The sequence below is a fragment of the Vidua macroura genome, chromosome 5 (genome assembly GCF_024509145.1).
Source record: "Vidua macroura isolate BioBank_ID:100142 chromosome 5, ASM2450914v1, whole genome shotgun sequence".
NCBI lineage: Eukaryota > Metazoa > Chordata > Aves > Passeriformes > Viduidae > Vidua > Vidua macroura.
Window position 1 is genome coordinate 25,871,728 of NC_071575.1, and position 18,983 is coordinate 25,890,710.

The window sequence follows — 18,983 nt, forward strand, 5'->3', positions numbered from 1 at the left end:
CTGAGAGGATAAACCACATCACAGGGCTTGCTGCCAGGTTACTACTTTTCTGAAAAACACACATGAATAAGTGTAAAGAGATTATTATTACTTTGACAAAGAGAGTACTTGTCTCATCTCCCAAAAGACTGAGATTTTCACAGTAACATCAGACCAGCGGGTCTGAAAACCTGAGCAACAGAAACATCTCTGTGCAATGTAAGGTACCTCACTAAGTCGGGAGAACGAATGATTCCTTCTACAATGTTATCCCGAATCTGCTGCCGATCGTTTTCATGAATATTAAACGGAAAAACCGCTTCTCCAGGAGGTGGCTCACGGTCCGGCCAGTACTGTGTCACCATGTTCTTCAGGTAAATGGCAGCTAAGGACAGACAGTGGGGAAAGAATAGTTTAATTCTACACATTGCCCAGTGCTCAACACGCAGAATGGCTAGAAGTAGAACAAAGGCTTGAAAAGGCAACTGAAAACCACCGCCTGAATTTTTAACAATTCAGGCACTGAGCACAGCTGAATCATAAAAATATTTTTCTTATGATTCCACACAAGATCAGGCTCAAGCATCTGATTAGAACAGGCCAGGATAGTATTTCCATCAGCATCTATCAAGGTACATTTTTACTACAGCAGTCTTCCATATGAAAATAATATCCCATCATTCTAAACAAGCCAACAAAAATCTACTTATGTGTGTTTTCACTCATTCCTAAAACAACAACTCAAGCTCAGTAAGTGATGTTTTGGAAGGCTTGTGTAAACAAATCACTGCACAAACAGATGGGACTGAATGACAAACTCTGCTTGGGGAAATGCCCAGTATGAAACTGGCACGTGGCCTACCTTCTATTCAGGCAGAAATGTTTGTTGTGAATTCCCTAAGCTTTATTTCACTATTAGGATTTCCCATAATACCTTCAAATTGTTCCCTTCTGTCTCATGTGAAGAAAACAAGAAAAATAAAGCTAATCTTCAACAGAAAATAAAGCAGCATTTATGCATCAGTACTAAAATGCCTGAAGGCATTCTTTAGGATATATAAGAAATATGGTATAAAGCATTAAAGGAATGTTCTTAATAAACTCTTACGCCTGGACACTGTTTTGGTTGATTACTAGCTAGGGTTTTAAAGTAGAAGTAAGATATCCTTGGGTACAATAATTTCTTTTGGTGATAAGAAATTGTAAAGCACAGAAACGTGTAGTCTGTAAAGTATTTTATAGGAGCAAGAGGAAAAACAGCTCTTTGTCTATGACAAGCCAGACTAGTCAGACAAGAAACAGGTCCTGAAAGACCAGCCCAAAATTTTAATCTATTTTGTCCAAAGATCTTGTTGTTATACAAATTTTTGGCTTTTAAAAAATTCCCAGGGAAATCTGTTGGCTTGCAAATATGACTTAAATGTGCTCTTCCATTTTACACTCCTATTCTGTAAAAAAAAATTACATTCTACATAGTTGATTTTTTTCCCTGAATGGTACTGGAATGAGAGATTAATTTATAAAAATGACCTTATGGAGTTTAGATTAAGCCTCAAACCTTACTACAGAATGGACTAACAACACCATTCAAAGTTGGATTATCGTTGAAAAAGTAAAGGCCAGCATGACAAACAGAATATGTCAGCACGCTCCAAAGCACTCAGGGGATTAATGGGATCTGTCCAAAAAAAAAAAAAAAAAAAAAAACAAACAAAAACAAAAAAAAAAAACAAAAAAAAAAAACCAAAAAAAAACCAAAACAAAACAAAACAAAAAAAAAAAAAAAAAAAAAAAAAAAACAAAACAAAACAAAAAAAAAAAACAAAAAAAACCCCCAAAAAAACCCAAAACAACCAAACAAACAAAAAACACAAACATATTACACAGGAGTAGTTAAAACGGATTATGAGAATTTGAGAATTTAGAATCTGATCTTCCACAAATGCATGCACCGAAGTTAACTGCACCACTATACCTGAACTCACACACACAGCTGAGCAATCCCTCCAGACATGCTCAGACTGTAACTGTGCAACTTATCAATGATGTGGCCTTCCTTCATATCTACTTATTTTAGTCACCAAGATACTGGCTACCCTTGATCTATGACTTAAAGAGTGATTTCCATTTTTCAGAAATTTTCACTTTTCCAGGGAAAAGAGATTCAAATAGAGAAACGTGTACTCAAATGTGATACCCTTTTCTATTTTTAAATTCACACTTGTCTTGGCGCCATTACTTCTGCACCACCAGGAGAAATAATACCTAAGGGTTCTCAGTTTTGAGAACTCATGTTTTTTTCCTGTCAGTATCACAGCAATCCAGTAGGGATCACTATACACACAGGGAAAGCCAAAGTAGGACTCTATCCTCTACCCATAATTTTAGCTGACCCTGATGATGGAAAGAAACAGCAGAGATAGATCCTTTTTATTTCCTTCTTCAGAACAAACCTGAACTGACTTACATTGCAGCAGTTCAAGAGTCTGTTCAAGTAACAGACTGACTGAAAGAAAACGGAACAAGGGGTTTTAACTCACCTGCCTGACGCACTGGAAATTCAACTTGATCGGATACTATGATTTGCAGCAGACTTGGAGCAAAGTTGATGATCTTATAGGACTGAAATACATAGACAACACAGTAAGTCATTATGTTTAAAGAAGATTGAACTAGTAATGCTGAATGAGGAATACAAACTAAGGATTTTGCACTGCTTTTGCATCCTCCTCATGATGTATGAAAGTTTTCAGGATTTGAATTTACCCAGATCTGCAGAAATCCAAATAATTACTTGTAAAAGCAAAGCATGTAATTGCACATGGACAGAATAAGCAATGTGAAAAGGGTCTCAATTAAAGATTAGTGATAATAAATATTTAAATAATTCTAAGAATATATAGCGAAAAGCACTAGATATCTGTCTTTGAATTATTCAACTTAGCCCCAGAAGTCAAACGGACATTGACAAGCTTCACCAGTACAGGCCATTTATTAGCAAAATATTTTGTGGTAGAACAGCAATAGCAAAGAGATTTTTAAAAATCATTTAGAATTGTTTTCAAGTATAAACAGCACCTGCATTAGCCATATACAATTATCTTTTAGCAAACTAAATGTATAGTGCATCTCAATAAAATCTGGGGAAACAGTGGGACAAGCATTTTCAATTAAAATCAAGTGTAGGCAGATAACATTTCAAAACCTACAGCCTTCATGGGAACTTTTCAAATGCTACATCAGCCATGCAGCTGAAGAATTTCAAAGAGAAAACAATGCTCAGTGAACTTCTGAGCAAAGCACACCAGATTTAAAAGATGTGACAATCTGATAGCATTATCCTGCTGCCATCCACCAGGGCTCCTCCAGTGAGGAATCGCTGACTTAGCATGGTGCAGTTACTACTAAGTCTTGGCAGATCAGTAGTGGTAGGTCAGATATTTCATCCCTTGGATCCATGTGTTTTATGTTCAAAGAGAGAGGTTTCTTGGGGCTAGATGGCAGCAGCTTTCTGTATTTCACCTTTTATAGTATTTCTTCCCACTAGATTATGCCTGGCAGTTCTGTGGTTGTTCCCAGAGTTGTGCTTAAAGCACAAGTATAGAACACCCTCCCATAAACTCTGCCTCATTCAAAAGCTGTGAAATAAAAGATACTTTCTGCCCTTCATGTCCCCAGTTCTTTGATCCACCATATCCATAACAAGGTAAAATTACACTGCTTTCATGATGTCTAAGTGTCCCAGCTGCATCGCGACACTATCATTCAATAATTTCACCAAATCACTTAACTTTCTGGCCCTTATTTTATTCACTATAATGATAGTGTAATTCTAACTCAGAGACTCATTTGATGTTTATAGAGTAATCTTAGATCTGAGATAAAAGCTGTAGTGGCAAATCAAAAGCATACTCTCCTGCAATTTCCTTCTCTATAAACTTTAATTATCCCTAAGAAATGTTCCAAATAAAGTAAAAGCTGTAACATCCAGCACAGGAACTCCATTTATCTACAGACATGCTGAACTTGTTGAAGTATACTGGATTCCAAAGATCACCTTTTAATCCAGTATCCCGGAGTACAAAGCTTGCCTTTCAGTCACTACTAGACAACACTGGTGGGTTCTGACAGGGCCACAGTCGACTGCAGCATTCTCCAGCACTCAACACCCAAGCTGCACAGAGATAAGGAAAGCACGAAAAATCGCAGCAGCACAGAAGACTAAAACCATGCATGAACTCTAACCATCCTTTTTGTTCTCAACAGTGCCTGTACAGTGTTCCCAGACCAAATCTACAAGCTTTTACTACTATAAACACACCAATAAAAATGCAGCTTTGAGGGTTGTTTTGTTGGTAGTGGTTTCCTCCTGCAATCCTACCAGTACCACATTTAGGCTGCACACAGTGCTAACAATATTAATTCCCTTTGCCTGTCCTAACAGCTTTTACTGAATCTACTTTAAGATCACTGCTACTTCAGGAAGTTTTATGAGTACTACTTGTGCTGGTGGACAACTGCTCTCCCTGAAGTTTTGCCAGGATCTACACAAATACGGTTATTTGCCTCCGTGCCAGATCCACTCAGCAAGCACCCGGTGTGACAAAAGTCCTGTTCCGCAGACAGAAGGCGCAGTGTCCCCCGAGGGGGTCTCATCCCCACCGGCACAGAGCTACGTGCATGTCTTTACACTTCACACAGCACCACCCCTACAGAGATCGCCAGGCCCATTAAATCCTTCTGTTCCCCTCTATTGTCGTGCCTGTAATTTACATTTTGACATAGCTCTGTTTACTACTCGTTATCAGAAACAAGAAGACTGTAGGGATCAACAGAGACTGTGAGCCCACGTTAGAAACGAGACACACGATTCTGTTGTATTTGTGAAGCTCAAATTACATCCTGCTCATTTGTGCAGCAACAATCCCGGGTCAGGAAAACTACATGCTGTTTGCAGTTTTTAGAACAGAGGACTTTTTAAAAAGCTGCATGCAGCAACATTTTTCCTATACCAGCACATTCTCGTCTGTTTAGTTGTCATGCAAATTGTGATCTTGGGATGCGTCCCTTCCCTGCGTTGCTCCGGACATCAGCAAACAAAGCTGGACCTATCACAGGAGCAGGTGCAGAGCAATTGTCAGGTGTATACTGTGACACGAAATGGACACGGAAGAGACCTTGGAGCTGGATGAGTTCAACAAGACAGTTCTTTATATCACTGCAGCTGCACCTTAACAAAAGGAGAGCAGGAATATTGTCAGTGCCACAGAAGGAACACAAAACTATCTGCAGATTTTGAAGAGCCATGCCCAGGAGCCGCAGGGAGGCACCAGATGGCTGAAATAGACCTTCAGCATAACTCCCACAACACAGCACCGTGCTTTGCGCACTTGGTGAATAATTACACTGCCTTGAACCCACATTGCCGGGATCTGGTAAAACTTTTTGTGAAAATGCTGATCCACTGGAGCACGTTTATTTTGAAAGAGAAAGTGAAAGTTTTTGAAAAACAAACGTTCACTGAGTACTTACAAAGAGCAATTCTTTTAAAGCTGTGTAAAACACATACAGGCTGTTCTTGTATGAATTCCAGATCAGAGCATTTATCTTAAAAGAGAATCTCACTTAATTTCCACTGAGATTAAGAGGATAGAATACAGCAGTGTGCAAGGCTAGCAGCTACACTAGGAGAGGCATACAGCATTGGAAAGGCATAATTGGGTATATTTACAGCAGTGGAAAAGAGATGCATACGACCCATGCATGTTGTTCCATATGTGTCCACTGTCTCAGGATCTGTGCACTGCAGCTGCAGTTTTTTGCACTCTGTCCCTTCACCTTTGGCCTGATCTATCCTTCACTGCATCACCATCACAGCTCCAGGCTTCAAAAGATCAGAGAACACATCTTTTTCTGTCTATCTCCTCTTCCATTTGATTAGGTACAGAACATATGACACACAAGTGAACCTCAGATGGGCCACTGAACAACGTCAAGATGAAGACCATCACTTGTAAAGGGGCAAAATACAAGGAGAGCTAAATAGCAAAAAACACATGAAAATCTCCCCAAATGGATCCAACTGAAGCAAATACTTTTCACATCTAATGTTCATATTTGGCTCCCAGGTTCTCACGCATCATACACTACTAAACTCATTTCATGAAGCATTATCCTTGTGTCTTGCTTGCTGTCACATTTAAAGACTACAACTGCTCCAGAACCACAAGAGTCAGTAACCTTCCCTCTGTACTGATGGCAACTCCAGTGCCTGAGTGCAGAATGGCACTGAAAGGTGCCTCTTCCCCTGCAAAACATCAGGACACTCTAGGACAACGGATATGGGAAACCTGGAAGCCTTCCTTCACGTTCTGCAAGCCCAGATCATCCTTCTCCACCAGTAGTAAACATCATTTTTATACCTCTGAATACAAGTATGGCACATAAAAATCGCTGAAAAAACAAGTTACTGCATCTTAGTTTGCAAAAACAAACACACAGAAGAAATTTGTACCTTGAACCTACGAGCTAATAACTTTTCACAAAGATAATTTCAAGGCATAAATACATCTGATCCAAATGCTCAGCTACCTGGTTTACCAAGTCTTATTTTCTGTTTCTCTGTACTGAAAATATATACTTAGAAATTCCACTGGCAAACTTAGGAGTATTTCTGCAGTTGTTAATAGCATTTTCAGTCTTTTTTTTTTTTTTTTTTACACAGTCAGTCACATACAGCTGTTAAAACAAACCAGAAGTTCAAAAGATCCTTTTATTGTCCCTGCCTATATGCAAAGATACTATGTAGGGAGGGGAAAACACGCTGTTTGCATACAGAGTGAAAATAAGCTTGTGTAAGAACCCACCTGAATTTCTTACCTGTATGGGTTCTGATGCCAAATTCATCCAGTATCAAAGAAACTTCACTTTCCACATAACTTTTAATTATCTAAGTCAACTTCCTCATCAAATTGGTCTCAGGATTTCTCCCTCTTGGTATCATGAAACGCTCACTGGCACTTACAGAGTGGCCTTAAGATCCCTGCCTACTATAACAGCCAGCTCAACAAAGACGTGGAAAGATATGGAAGGAAGCCAAACTTTATTCTGGATTCTTCTGCTTTTGGGTAATCTTTTCACACTTCTTCCAGCACTGCTACTCAGTTGCTGTCAAAGCCAAATTATGTAACTCCTACTCAATATTTAAAAAGCCCAACTGTATTTCTGCAATCGAGTTCTTGTTTTCTCCTTTGCTACAGGCCAAAGGAATGTGTTACAGCATGTTGGGCCACTGAAGATTAATGTATAAAAACTGTATGGAAATCCTATCTGAACTGGAATTAGAATAACTCTGTACATTCAGTAAAGTATATTTCACAGTACTCCAAGAAATGGCACATGAAAGCAGTATATAACCATAATATAAATAAATAAATGAACTCAGCAAAAGTCCTTGAAGTCCAGGAGACAGATGTAACAGGAGTAATAGCCTGGAACAGATACTGACAAATGATGCACAGAAACTGAATATATTTCTTGGTACGGTAGCTAACTGTTCTACTAAGTACAGTGTGAGTGATAAATATCATCACCAAGTGCATGCTAATTACATTACAAAGCTGAACTAAAAAAAGGCAGGGCAAGGGTGCAAAAGAAAAAGAGGGGGATGGAAAGACGTGTACACTTGGAAACCCAAGAGGCTAAAAGGGAAATGACAGCAATTACATGACATAGACACTGACCTGGCAGGAAACTGCTCTAATTTAGCAAGAATCAGATTTCAAATAAATCCCACGCTTACAGTTGTGTTCAGATCACACAGAGAAGTGAAGTTTGTTAATGATTTTGAAGTAGCACCAACCAAGGAGAAAGAACAGAAAAATCCTGCTAAGAACTGAATGATCTATAGAACTGCACCAACAAAAATGGAGTGGGGTAAAAGGCCAAAGTACATGGTCAGGTACCCAAGGACGACAGAACTACTCCTAAAAACTTGAGGTTTCTGAGTGAAGAACAACAGAATAAAAGGATCAAGGGACTTTGGTAGATTGAGTGATAAGAAACATGTAGATGTTGTACATAAAGAAGATAATTGTAGATTTAGTATTTAATGAGGTATTAGCAGCTTTGAGCACAAGACTTTCTGGAACACTGCAAACACAAATGACCAGACTCCACAAGAAGGATTATTTCAAAGGGAAACTGGTGCAGAGAAGAGCTGTGCTCCTATTACTAGATTTCAAAAATTCAGTTTTATGATATGGCAAAGGAAACATACCCTGCTGAGGCTAGAAAAACAGTCCTCTAGGGGATCAGCCTTTGACAAATCCGTCAGAGAGGGTACCAAGAAACCTGAAGTAAGATTGGCACAAATGGATATAAATGCACCATAAACCAATTTTGGCTGAAAACCAACACTTGTTTCTAGCTGCAAGAGGAAGAAAATTCATAAGCAGCCTTCTAATAGATATAAAAAGGACAGGAAAAAAAAAAAGGAATCATGATTCCTTTTCTGAATGCAGTTAGGCGATAATCCAGAAGGCAGACAGCAAATTCACCGGTGTATCTTTATGCAGGTGCAGGAACATACAGAGGAGAAAGAAGCATTTTCAAACATGTTGGGACTTCTTACAGGTGGAAAAGCTTTCATTCATGTACCCTCTATTTCCCTGTGCTCTACACTGTAAGCAAACTGTGGAGTCAGGACTATTAGGATATTGTTCTAAAGGACTCTGTACTTGTACAGCACTGAGGTGCCTACAGACAGGCACTGTCTTGGTGCACTAGTAGGATCTGCAGTGTCTGGGAAACTCATGGCACTACCTGGATTCACAGCTGAATGCCAGTGTACACTGCAGATGAGCTAACACAGGTAAGTTTTACCTCAACACCCCTGAACCTGTCTCAAGAGCAGCATCCCTGCAGCTATGACACAGAACAAAGGTAACTCCTGTTCTGTTCAGCCAAGGGCTCCATCACCACTTCGGGTACTTATCAACAGAGAATTTTCTGTTTGGTTGGTGGATTGGTCCCTTTGCTAGAACAAGATAAATTCTAGAACAGCACCTGGATTCCAGCACTTGCAGGAACACAGGGACATTTCAACACTACCATCAGCTACACGGGAGGGGAGTCTGACACCTTGCTTTGAAGCCTTGCGTCAAAAGCACTAAAAAGCTTCAAGATGTCTAAGTCCCACATTGAGCAACATTGCTCAGGAGTACTTTTGTTCCTCTCCTCCCAAGAGTCATGTCAAACCCAGCACTACCTCAGCACATTATGTCAGATACATCACGCTTCACCTGGTAACAGGAAGCCTACACAAAAATAGGTATGCCTATTCCAGGATTCTATATCCTGTATTCCAGGATTCATTCTTCATAATAGTTAGAAAAAAGAAAAAGCATCAAGTATTTTAAAAGAAAAATTCTTCATCTCAACCTGTTCTCCGTAGGTCTGCTTGCACTCTTGAATCTAAAACCTGTGTCTTTCACGAGAATTGCACTATCCATCACTTAAACTTACAACATTTTACAGCTCTCAGTCTTAAAATGCTTTCAAGACTGTTCCTGAGTTTCCCAGTACTCACTGGTGATGTCAGTATTAGGAGCAGGACCCAGGAACCGAGCAGCTGCCTCTTTGTTCTGAGCAGAACACTGTAGTAGCAGTAGTTTGTATTGTTGTTTTGACTGCTGTGCAACAGGCTGCTGACAAATATTTGTCATTTCCCTCTCAGCCCTTAGCAGTAGGTGATAAAAACAGATGCTGATGGATTTTTAAAGCAACTATGCCAAAAAGAGATAAAAAGCCTTGCATCCTTATCTAAATATTCACAGGAGCATTTTCAATGTCCAGCATTTAATCCACTGATTTACTAAAGGAATTTACCAACTGCTAAAGCAAGGATTAGCTATATCTAATTCAGAAGGAGTTTTAAGTTGCCTAAATATAAAACTAAGCCAGAGGAGCAATCCTGAATAGCATAATTCCTGACAACCAATTCTCATTGACTATTTTGTTAACACAACAACACAATCAAATAATCCCAAGTCCTCAAAGAGAATGGATCACATATTCCATCAAAGCATAGAAATTAAAGTTTCATTAATGCTGTGCAAGGGAACTTTCTCTTTTCTCGAACGTTCAAAGGTTGGAGTCACAGATTCATTCCGTGCATATTGCTGCTACTCTAGGAGAAGGTTTTTCCCCCAGAGGGTGGCTGGGCACTGGAACAGGCTCCCCGGGGAAGTGGTCACAGCACCAAGCCTAACAGAGCTCAAGAAGCGTTTGGACAACACTCTCGGGCACATGGTGGGATTCTTGGGGATCGTGTTGGGCAGCAGGGCCAGGACTTGGACTCGATGATCCTGATGGGTCCCTTCCGACTCTGCATATTCTATAATTCTATGATTAACTGTAGGATGCCACGACATATACTGCCCATGAAACCTAAGGCGCCTTCCTCCAACTTTCACTTGCCGTGCTGCTGAGCGGGACAGAACGCGCCCCCCGAGCGTCACTGCCGCCCGTCCCGTGAGCGCCAGGGCGCGACCCGCGCAGGGCCACATCAATGTCATCCCTCCCAACATCGAGCGGCAGCGCCCCGGCCACGCCGAGCACCGGGCTGCCGCACTCGGGAGCGCCTGCTCTGGAGCCGCTGCACCGCGGTCACCGCCGAGCGAGGGCAGCGACCCGCCCGGCCCCGGCCCCGGCCCCGGCCCCCGCTGCGGGCGGGCGGTCCCGGCGCCGAGCAGCGATCGCCCCCCGCCCCTGCCGGCGGGGCCGGACGCCCCCGTGCCGCGCGTGGGGCGGGCCGCCCGCGGGTCCCCCCTCACCTGGTTGAGCTCGTTCTCGGCGGCGACGCGCAGCTTGGGGTCTATAGTGCCCTTCAGCGCCTGGATGATCCTGTTGGGATCCATCTTGGGCTTCACCCGCCGGCAGGCAGCGCTTTCCCGGGGCAGCAGGACGCGGAGGAGCCGCCGCTAGCGCCGCCGCCCCCCCGTGCCACCAGCGCGGGCCCGCGTCCCCCACCCCCCCGGCCCCTCTCCACAGCCATTCACCGGTTTGCGACAGCTGGATATCGGGAAGCGGGCACTGCTTTACGGCCGCGGCGCCGCCTTCTGGCTTCGGGACGGGGTCGACGAGAGGTGGCCGCCATCTTGTACGGACAGGAGTCAGCCGGGAGGGCTCGCAGGGGGTGGGGCTTGCGGGCCGTGACTCCATGGGGGAGCCCATGTCGCTGTACGGAACGGCGGGGGCGGCTCCCGCCGCGCCCTGCACGGGTTGTTTTTAAATTAGGATGTAAAAATCCCATTTTTCTATCTTAATAGTTTATTCTGTTTTTCTAGGTAGCTTTTCAGCTTTCATGCCAGGCTTGGGTGTTCTGTATTTGCTATCCCGCGAGTCGTTCGCACAAGAATTAAGAGTGAGAACACGGGGACTGGACGAGGTGATGAGGTCAGGTCCATGGAGGAGAACTGACACTGGTCACGCTTATCCAGGTGCCTCAGGGATGTGCCCTGCACAAGAACGACTGACAACATACAGGAAGACAGAAATTTGCTGCAAGGATTTTACTCAAACGCACAGTTGGGTCACACGTCATAATTCCTACTCTGCTTCTGAGCACGTTTCTGTGTGATACTTGTCCTCATTATGTAGATTAGTAGAACCTGAAAAGGGTTTGCTCGTCTTAATGCTGTTTGTGTGTGAGAGGGGGTAGGAGATGCTTACCCCTCAGGTTGTCAGGAATGTACAAACACCACCTCTAACACTTCAAAACTCAAAACACCTGCCCCACCCAGATTCTCCACTCCTTGCCTATTATTTCCCCCCTTAAATCCCAGAACATGCTAGTGAACCAAATGAAGATTTAAGCATCTGTGCAGGTGTAAGAAAGATGTCTGTCAAAGGCATAATTCTCAGGTAAATAGACCAGAGAAACCTCTGACTAATGTGGTTTTGGTGAGCCAAATCCTTTGGTTACTTCTGCAGGTGATGTTTCACATAATATATACAAACCAGAGATGTGTGATTAACTGGTTGGAAGAACTGAAAGACTATTTGCTGTGCTTAGGAGGAGTGAAACACAACAGCAATTACAAGATCATCCCATTATATAGGTGTCTTAATACAGTTGGACAATATGTCATTTGTTCATTGTAATTACAGTAGAAACCAAAATGTTAAAGCAGCTGGCACTATAGTGATTTAATAATAATTTTTTAAATGTCCCTTAGTAACTTTGCCTCTAACTAAAAAGGAATCCAGCTGTCACCATAAATTGCACCTACCTGACATGGGGAGATTGTGCGTTCTCTTGTGCTTTTCATCACCTTTTGAAGTGTTGCAGAACACCTGATCGTTATCTTTCCTTTCTCCTGTGATGCGGCTCTACAGCATTAGCAAGAAATCATAGGCACTTCCATTGACCTTTCCCTTTCTTCTTAAAAGCAGATGAGAGTGTGCTCAGTAATACTCATAAAATTCAAATAAAACCAGTGTTAGGGTAAAAAGTTAGTGTATATATTATTAACAATGGTAATTCTTTGTTGCTGTCCCATTTTGATTAAGGTAATAAATTGTCCAGGGAAAACTGCCCACTTAAAAAAATCTTGGATTCCCTATCACAGCAGATTGCTTTAAAGGATTTGCTTTATCCAGATTGCTTTAAAGGATTTGTAGTGGTGTATCTCTATTCCCTTTTCCCAAATTAACATGTTATGGCCTGTTTTGGAGCAGTCCTGTTTCATTCCATTTCTATGTATTCATCCATGGTAGGCAAACTTAAAAGTTATTAAATTTATTTATTGAAGGATTTCTGTAGAGCTAGTGATGTAAAACATACCAATAAAGAACAGAATATCCTTAAAGGGTGTTATAACATCTTCCTAAAATGAATTTTATTGCACTTACCTCTTGCATTTAAAATGGTACTTTCAGTGTTGCAAGCATTGTAGTTTGCCTGTTCCCTGGGTTTTCTGGATGCCCAATACTTCTTTCTGTAGAACATGAACCTTCATAGATACCAGTGACTATGTTAGTCTAAAAATAAGTTTAGTCATTAAATGAAATAGTTTTATGTGACTTCAAAAACTACAGGATGAAAGTAACTGCTTGTAAGCAATAATTCATATTCCTTTTTGTTAGAGCAAAGATTCTGTTAATGTTTGGGGTTTCATGTACTTAAAATGAATGGTTTGGTTTTTTAAATCTGTTCTGCTACTCTGCAAATAAAAAATCTGAGGTAAAATTCAGTGATTTTTCTTGTCAGCCTTCTAACTGCTGGTGACAGAAGGTCAAATGTGAAGGGACAAATGAGATATTAAAAAACTAAACCAAATTAAATCAAAGTTGCACCAGTATGCAAGTAAGGAAAAAAAAAAAAAAAAGAATGATAGTACGAGGGAGATAATGCAAAGCAAAGATGTGGGGGTTTTAAAGTTCCAAATCTTTCCAGGTGTGCTATGACAACAGTTTTGTAAAGTATTTAAAACAAACAATCTTATTTTAAAATTCAATTGTGAAACTAAGGCTTTTCAAAGTAACCAGTTTGACCTGAACAAAAATTAGACTTGGTTCTTTACAGAGATGCCATCAAAATAACGGTATTAAATTCAAGAACTTTGGGAAAACTTGAAAAGCCTTCCATGTTGCAGGTTATTTGCAATTAGTCCTTTGACATTTGGTGGCTTTGAAATACACTCTGGTGAGGTCTCAGGTGCACGTAACACACGTTCTGTGGCATGGAACAGCCCCTTTCTTTTCATGCCAACCAAGTCCCTTTAGGACAGCACCTGGGTGTAAGTTGCAGTTAGTAACAGACACTCCTGAAAAAGCATGAGAAAGAAAAGAGCACTCCTCTGGGTGATGTGCTACAGGCTAAAAGCAAACCACTGTTCTCAATGCAGGGTTTATTTCATTGTAGTAAACTAATGACTAAGTGATAACTAATGAGCACTAAAGTGATTGGATCTGTACTTAGCATAAAGCCTTCATTCCATACCAACCACATCTCAAACCTTACTCTAGGGCCCAAAAGCTGTATGAACTAATACTTTCCAGCCAGATTAGTACTTCACAATATTATTTTTTCAAGTACAACGTTGCCAGGAAACATTTAAACCACAAATACATAAGGTTTTTTTCATTCTTAAGAGAATTGTTTATAGTTGGGAGAAAATTAAGTTGATCAGAGACTTGTGAACAAGTGTGTAACTAGGGTTAATTCATTTTTACCTGGTTATGGTACTGCATCTCTCCAATTATAATACACAACAGACTTTTCATATCCTTCACAAGACATGTATAGGTTTAATAAAGAGCTAGCAAGGATGATCTGCAGCAGATAAATGTATTCCAATCCTCCAGACACAAGCCCTTGATCAGAAATTCCAAAGCCATCTCCCTTGCTGACTGTTTTGTTGGAGTAGCTGTAGATAACAAAGCAGTCAGGGAGGAAGAGGTACCTAAACATAACCAGCAGAACAGGGCAGTGATGTTCTCTGCACCACCACTGCAGCCTGCAGGATGGAGGTTTCCTTAGCTGCAGGAAGTCAGCCATGGCAGTGATGGCAGATTATTCATCATCTCCCCTCACTTCCATGACCTGGAAAAAAACCCACAAAAGTCACAAGTCTGTTAGAATTTTGAAAACTTTAAGAAAGTCTTTGTCACAGTTGAACCCCCCCTGAGCTCACAGCTCAGCCTTACACAGCCACTCTCCTCCAGTGGGACAGGGAAAAGAACTGGAAAGGCAAAAGTGAGAAAGCCTGTAGGTTCAGATAAAGACAGTTTAACTGGTAAAGCAGAAACTCAAGCAAAGCCAAGCAAGGAATTCATTCACCACTTCCTGTGGGCAGGCAGGTGTTCAGCCATTTCCAGGAAAGCAGGGCTCTACCACATATGTCAGATGGCTTTGTAACTCAAATGTCCCCCTCTCTTCCTTCTTCCCCCAGCTTGTATTGCTAAACACATCATCATCATCACCTGGGCTGGGGTATCCCTTGGGTCAGTTGGGATCAGCTGTCCTGGCTTTAACCCCTCCCAAACACAAATCCTTGTGCTCCCCCAGCCCACTCACTGGTGGGGCAGTGTGAGAGGCAGTAAAGGCCTTGACTCTGTGCAAGGCTTGCTTGGCAATAACCAAAATATCCCTGAGTTATCAACACTGTTTTGGTCACAAATCCAAAATACAGCCCCATACCAGTTACTCTGATTAAAATTAACTCTCTCTCAGCCAAACCATTACACCCTCTCATTTCAGTGTAATTCCAATATTTCACTGATGTCAAGAGAAGAAAACACAAATTTACTCCCTATGAAAACATAGTGTTTCTTACCTTTAATCTTAAGCAGGCTGCACAAGAGAAGTAGATCAGAGAGAATTTAGGTGGTATCCAATTTGCACAGCAGACAGCAACAGGAAATTTAGCAGAATGATGATGCCCCTTTGTATGTTTTAATTGATTATAATCCTTATATAGTGAAGGCATTTTTCCTAATGCAATGATTCAATCAACTACATTTAAAAATTACTGAGGAAAAAGAAGTGTAAATACAACTTACACTCTCAGACAGTATTTACATGAAAACAACACAGTAAATTATTTCCAGGTTGTGAAACTCACCTGTTAAATGTTTTGCCCAGAAGCAGAATAAAGAACTAGGTCATTGGTCTGGACATACTGACTAGACTAAAACTGTGTCAGTAGAAAATGCACTGAAATATTCTGAAGTCCTTTGAGAAGCTTTAAAAAACAATTATTAGTCTAGAAGTATAATGAGATATCCCTACCCTAGTGTTTATCATTATGGCAAAATTATATGACATAACATTTTTATGTATTTTGTAGATCAGAATAGCAATTTTCTGCCAGTGGATTGTGGCCATCTATGGGTATGGAAAAAAAGGTGCTTGGCTTGGTCTTCTATAGTGTTTTTTTTTAAACAGTCTTAGCATTTAAGTTTCAGTTACAGCCTTTTGAGTTGCTTCTGAAACCTTCTTAAGGACAGTACCTGTTCAGTTGTACTTACCCTCCTTTTTGTAACAGAGGCTAGTAAAACCTGCATTCACAGCTGGCTAAAAACAGTGAAAACCAACAATTCTTGCTAAAAAAGTTGTGTGAAACCTACAAATCAATCATATTTTTTAGTTATTCTAAGGGATGAGACTTCTCCAAGTTGTGTATTCTTTTCAAATAAAAATAGCAGGACAAAGCCAGACATTTTATTTTAAAGTAGCTACTACTGTAGAGATTATTGTGATTCAGACTAAAGCCTAAAAATGTTCACTTTTTTTAAAAAAAAAAAAATCTATTACATAACCTATGGTCAAGGAATTGTATACTTAAGTATTCTATTTCATCTTACCTGCACAATTCTGGCTGTACCTGTGTACTCTTTTAGCTAGGCATGTAAAAATCCATCTTATACAAGATACAGCTCAGAAACAAAAATGTTTACCTCAGATTTAATTAAACTGCCACTTATTCTGTAGTGGGTGTTCTAGAAATAAACCTCTTTGTTGGCTAAAGTCAAAACTAGCATGTTTAAAAATACAAAATACAGGCTTAGTGTACAATAGTTAAGGCTTGACATTTTTGTAGTGGTAAAAACCAGGTTTCCCAAAGCTTGTCCTATGTCAACTTCTCTCAAAATTTACTAAAGGAATTAAACCCATACTTAGAATATGATCACCCTCAAAATCTATATGAAAAAGAAAGCTGAGCTTGGAACAAAATCAAGACCTTTATGCCAGTAACTTCGTAAAGTCATACCAGACTTTTTTTGGCATCTGCAGGATAGCAAGGGCAAACTGAAGCTGGAAGCTCTGAAACTGCTCAGCTAGAAAGAGCAGCTTTATACCAGGTCTGAGGTTTGTTCAGTTTAGGTTCTTACTTTTATTTAAATAAGCAGATAGCTCAGTTGCTTTCACTCTGCATAGTTCTGCTTCAGCCTTAGATATACCAGTCAGGCTTGTGCACTGGCTAATTTAGTTCACTCAGATCAAGTGCTTTCTGCTATTAAAACATTTTATTGAAGCTTTTGAAAGGAGAGAGAGCCAGTGACCTACCTTCTTACTAGTTCATATTACCATTTTAAACATTGAAACTACTTATAGTATTTGACATTGCAGCTTAGACAAGGACCTACATCATGGCTGTTCAGTTCTCAAGCCACAGGAATGCTGAAGGCTGGTCAAAAAGCCCAAGAGCTTTAAGAAAGGGATTTCAGAAATGCTTCCTAGCATTTGTATTCAGGTTTGATGTAAAATGCAAGCACCAGGCTTCAACTACAAATACCAAGTTCCTCAGCAGTTCTCTGAAATGAGGAAATAACCTGTATTAAAATCTGATTCAAGTCTCATGCAGGGGGGAAGCCATACACATTTATGCTTCATAAAGTTGAATTTTAACATTAAAATATATTGCAGCTGAATAACAGTGTAAGCCAGCCCCTTGAATAACTGTTGGTAGGTTTACGAATTTCAACTACTTCACTACTGAAGGACAGGTGCTATGACCATGCTAGATTTTGACAGGGTATATATTTAAAAGATGTAGTTCTAATGAAGTATGTAGCATTGCACTTGTGATTTCTTGACCTTTCAGGTAATTTTCTTGACCTTTAGAAAGAAAAAAGGTGGCTAAATCTTGAATTCCTTTTGATCAAGGTAACACTCTTGAGAATGGCATTAAGCAGGAACTGAAACAATCCCAGTTAAATACAAATTACCCTAAATTATTGAAACTTGGAGACCAGTTCTATGTAATATTCATGTACACCCCACATCAGGAAAAATGTCTGTGATATGTCTTAAAATTAAAACCACAGGCAAGATTAATACTAAAATGCATATTAACTTGTTTTATTGAGGCACAACAAGGCATTGTGAATAGCCCATACTTGAGGCAATCAATAGTGTAGTAAGCTGGACATTAATACAGTTTAGGGTAAGTGCAAACAATATACATTCACAGCTTTATTAGCAAGGCTACATCACAACTGATAAAGTGCCAAATTAGTGCTGATTCAGTACCCCAACTCCATGATTTCACCTTGCAAAACAGGACCACCATTTCCCACTAATACTGGAACCACATATCCTCTATAAAGTCAGTAATAAGTGCAAAGCTAGTCCCACCCCCCTCACCAAGGTGTTTGGAGCAGCTCTTTTGTAAACATTGCACTGGATTTTAGTCCTGATAAAGGAGGTATCCCGAAAAGGTGGAGTATTTCCAGCTGCTTCCATAGATGGCTCCCCGATGCAGCCGTAGCCAGATCTGATCTCCCTGGAACAGCTGCAGGACTGCATGGTTACTGGCTGTTTCATGGTCAGGAGCCCCATCATTCGCATACGCTGACACAAGGACCTCTTCATTCTTCATGAGATTCACATACAGGGGGACATTCACAGCCAGTTTCAGCATGTGGAAGATGAAGACATAGGTACCATTCACTGGACAGTTGAACCTACCAAGCTGGATATCAAAAGTTTCTCCAAGGTTGTTCAGCAACAGGTCAAACACAATGGGCTGGTCTAGAGTTCCAGGGGCCAGGTTGGATGTTCGAGCGGCGGAGAAGGCGACCCTCATCTGCTGCGGCAGCGGATAGACGTGCACCGGGAGTATAGTAGCAGCCTGGCTGGTCACTGGCATATCCACAGGGGTGATGCTGCGGGAGTCTCCCTGCCCAGAGTCCCCACTGTTAAAGGTCTCATTGTCTCGTTCTGGGCTGCTCACCTGAGAGGAGTCACTCCACCCTGCTGTTAAAAACCATTAGCAGTGGTGAGTGTTATAACAGAAGTATACCCTTAAACCTGTGGGCATAATCTTAAGCAGCAAGTTTACAGGCTTTGCAGTAGATTGATCTTTGAGCCACAGCAGATTGTCAAAGGACTCCAGTGAAAACACAACTTTGAAGCTGGCTTACATTCATCACACTTGCATTGAGCAGGATGAGACATAACTGAACTACGAACAATTACTTCTTATACTTCCAAG

At 40.9% G+C, this 18,983-nt stretch overlaps 2 protein-coding genes across 6 annotated transcripts in view; both read right to left on the reverse strand.

Moving 5' to 3' along the window:
- The window catches only part of IPO8 (importin 8), a 44,002-nt gene extending 33,088 nt beyond the window's left edge, over positions 1–10,914 (reverse strand). For both annotated transcript variants that reach the window (XM_053978423.1, XM_053978424.1), the window contains exons 1-3: positions 10,815–10,914; positions 2,520–2,601; positions 208–364 (exon numbers count right to left, since the gene is read on the reverse strand). In XM_053978423.1, the coding sequence (XP_053834398.1) occupies positions 208–364; positions 2,520–2,601; positions 10,815–10,898 (323 nt within the window). In that variant the 5' untranslated portion in view covers positions 10,899–10,914. The remainder of the gene's footprint in view (positions 1–207; positions 365–2,519; positions 2,602–10,814) is intronic.
- A 6,906-nt stretch (positions 10,915–17,820) lies between these two features.
- CAPRIN2 (caprin family member 2) overlaps positions 17,821–18,983 on the reverse strand; it is a 32,990-nt gene continuing 31,827 nt past the window's right edge. For all 4 annotated transcript variants that reach the window (XM_053978422.1, XM_053978421.1, XM_053978420.1 and 1 more), the window contains one exon: positions 17,821–18,745. In XM_053978422.1, the coding sequence (XP_053834397.1) occupies positions 18,177–18,745 (569 nt within the window). In that variant the 3' untranslated portion in view covers positions 17,821–18,176. The remainder of the gene's footprint in view (positions 18,746–18,983) is intronic.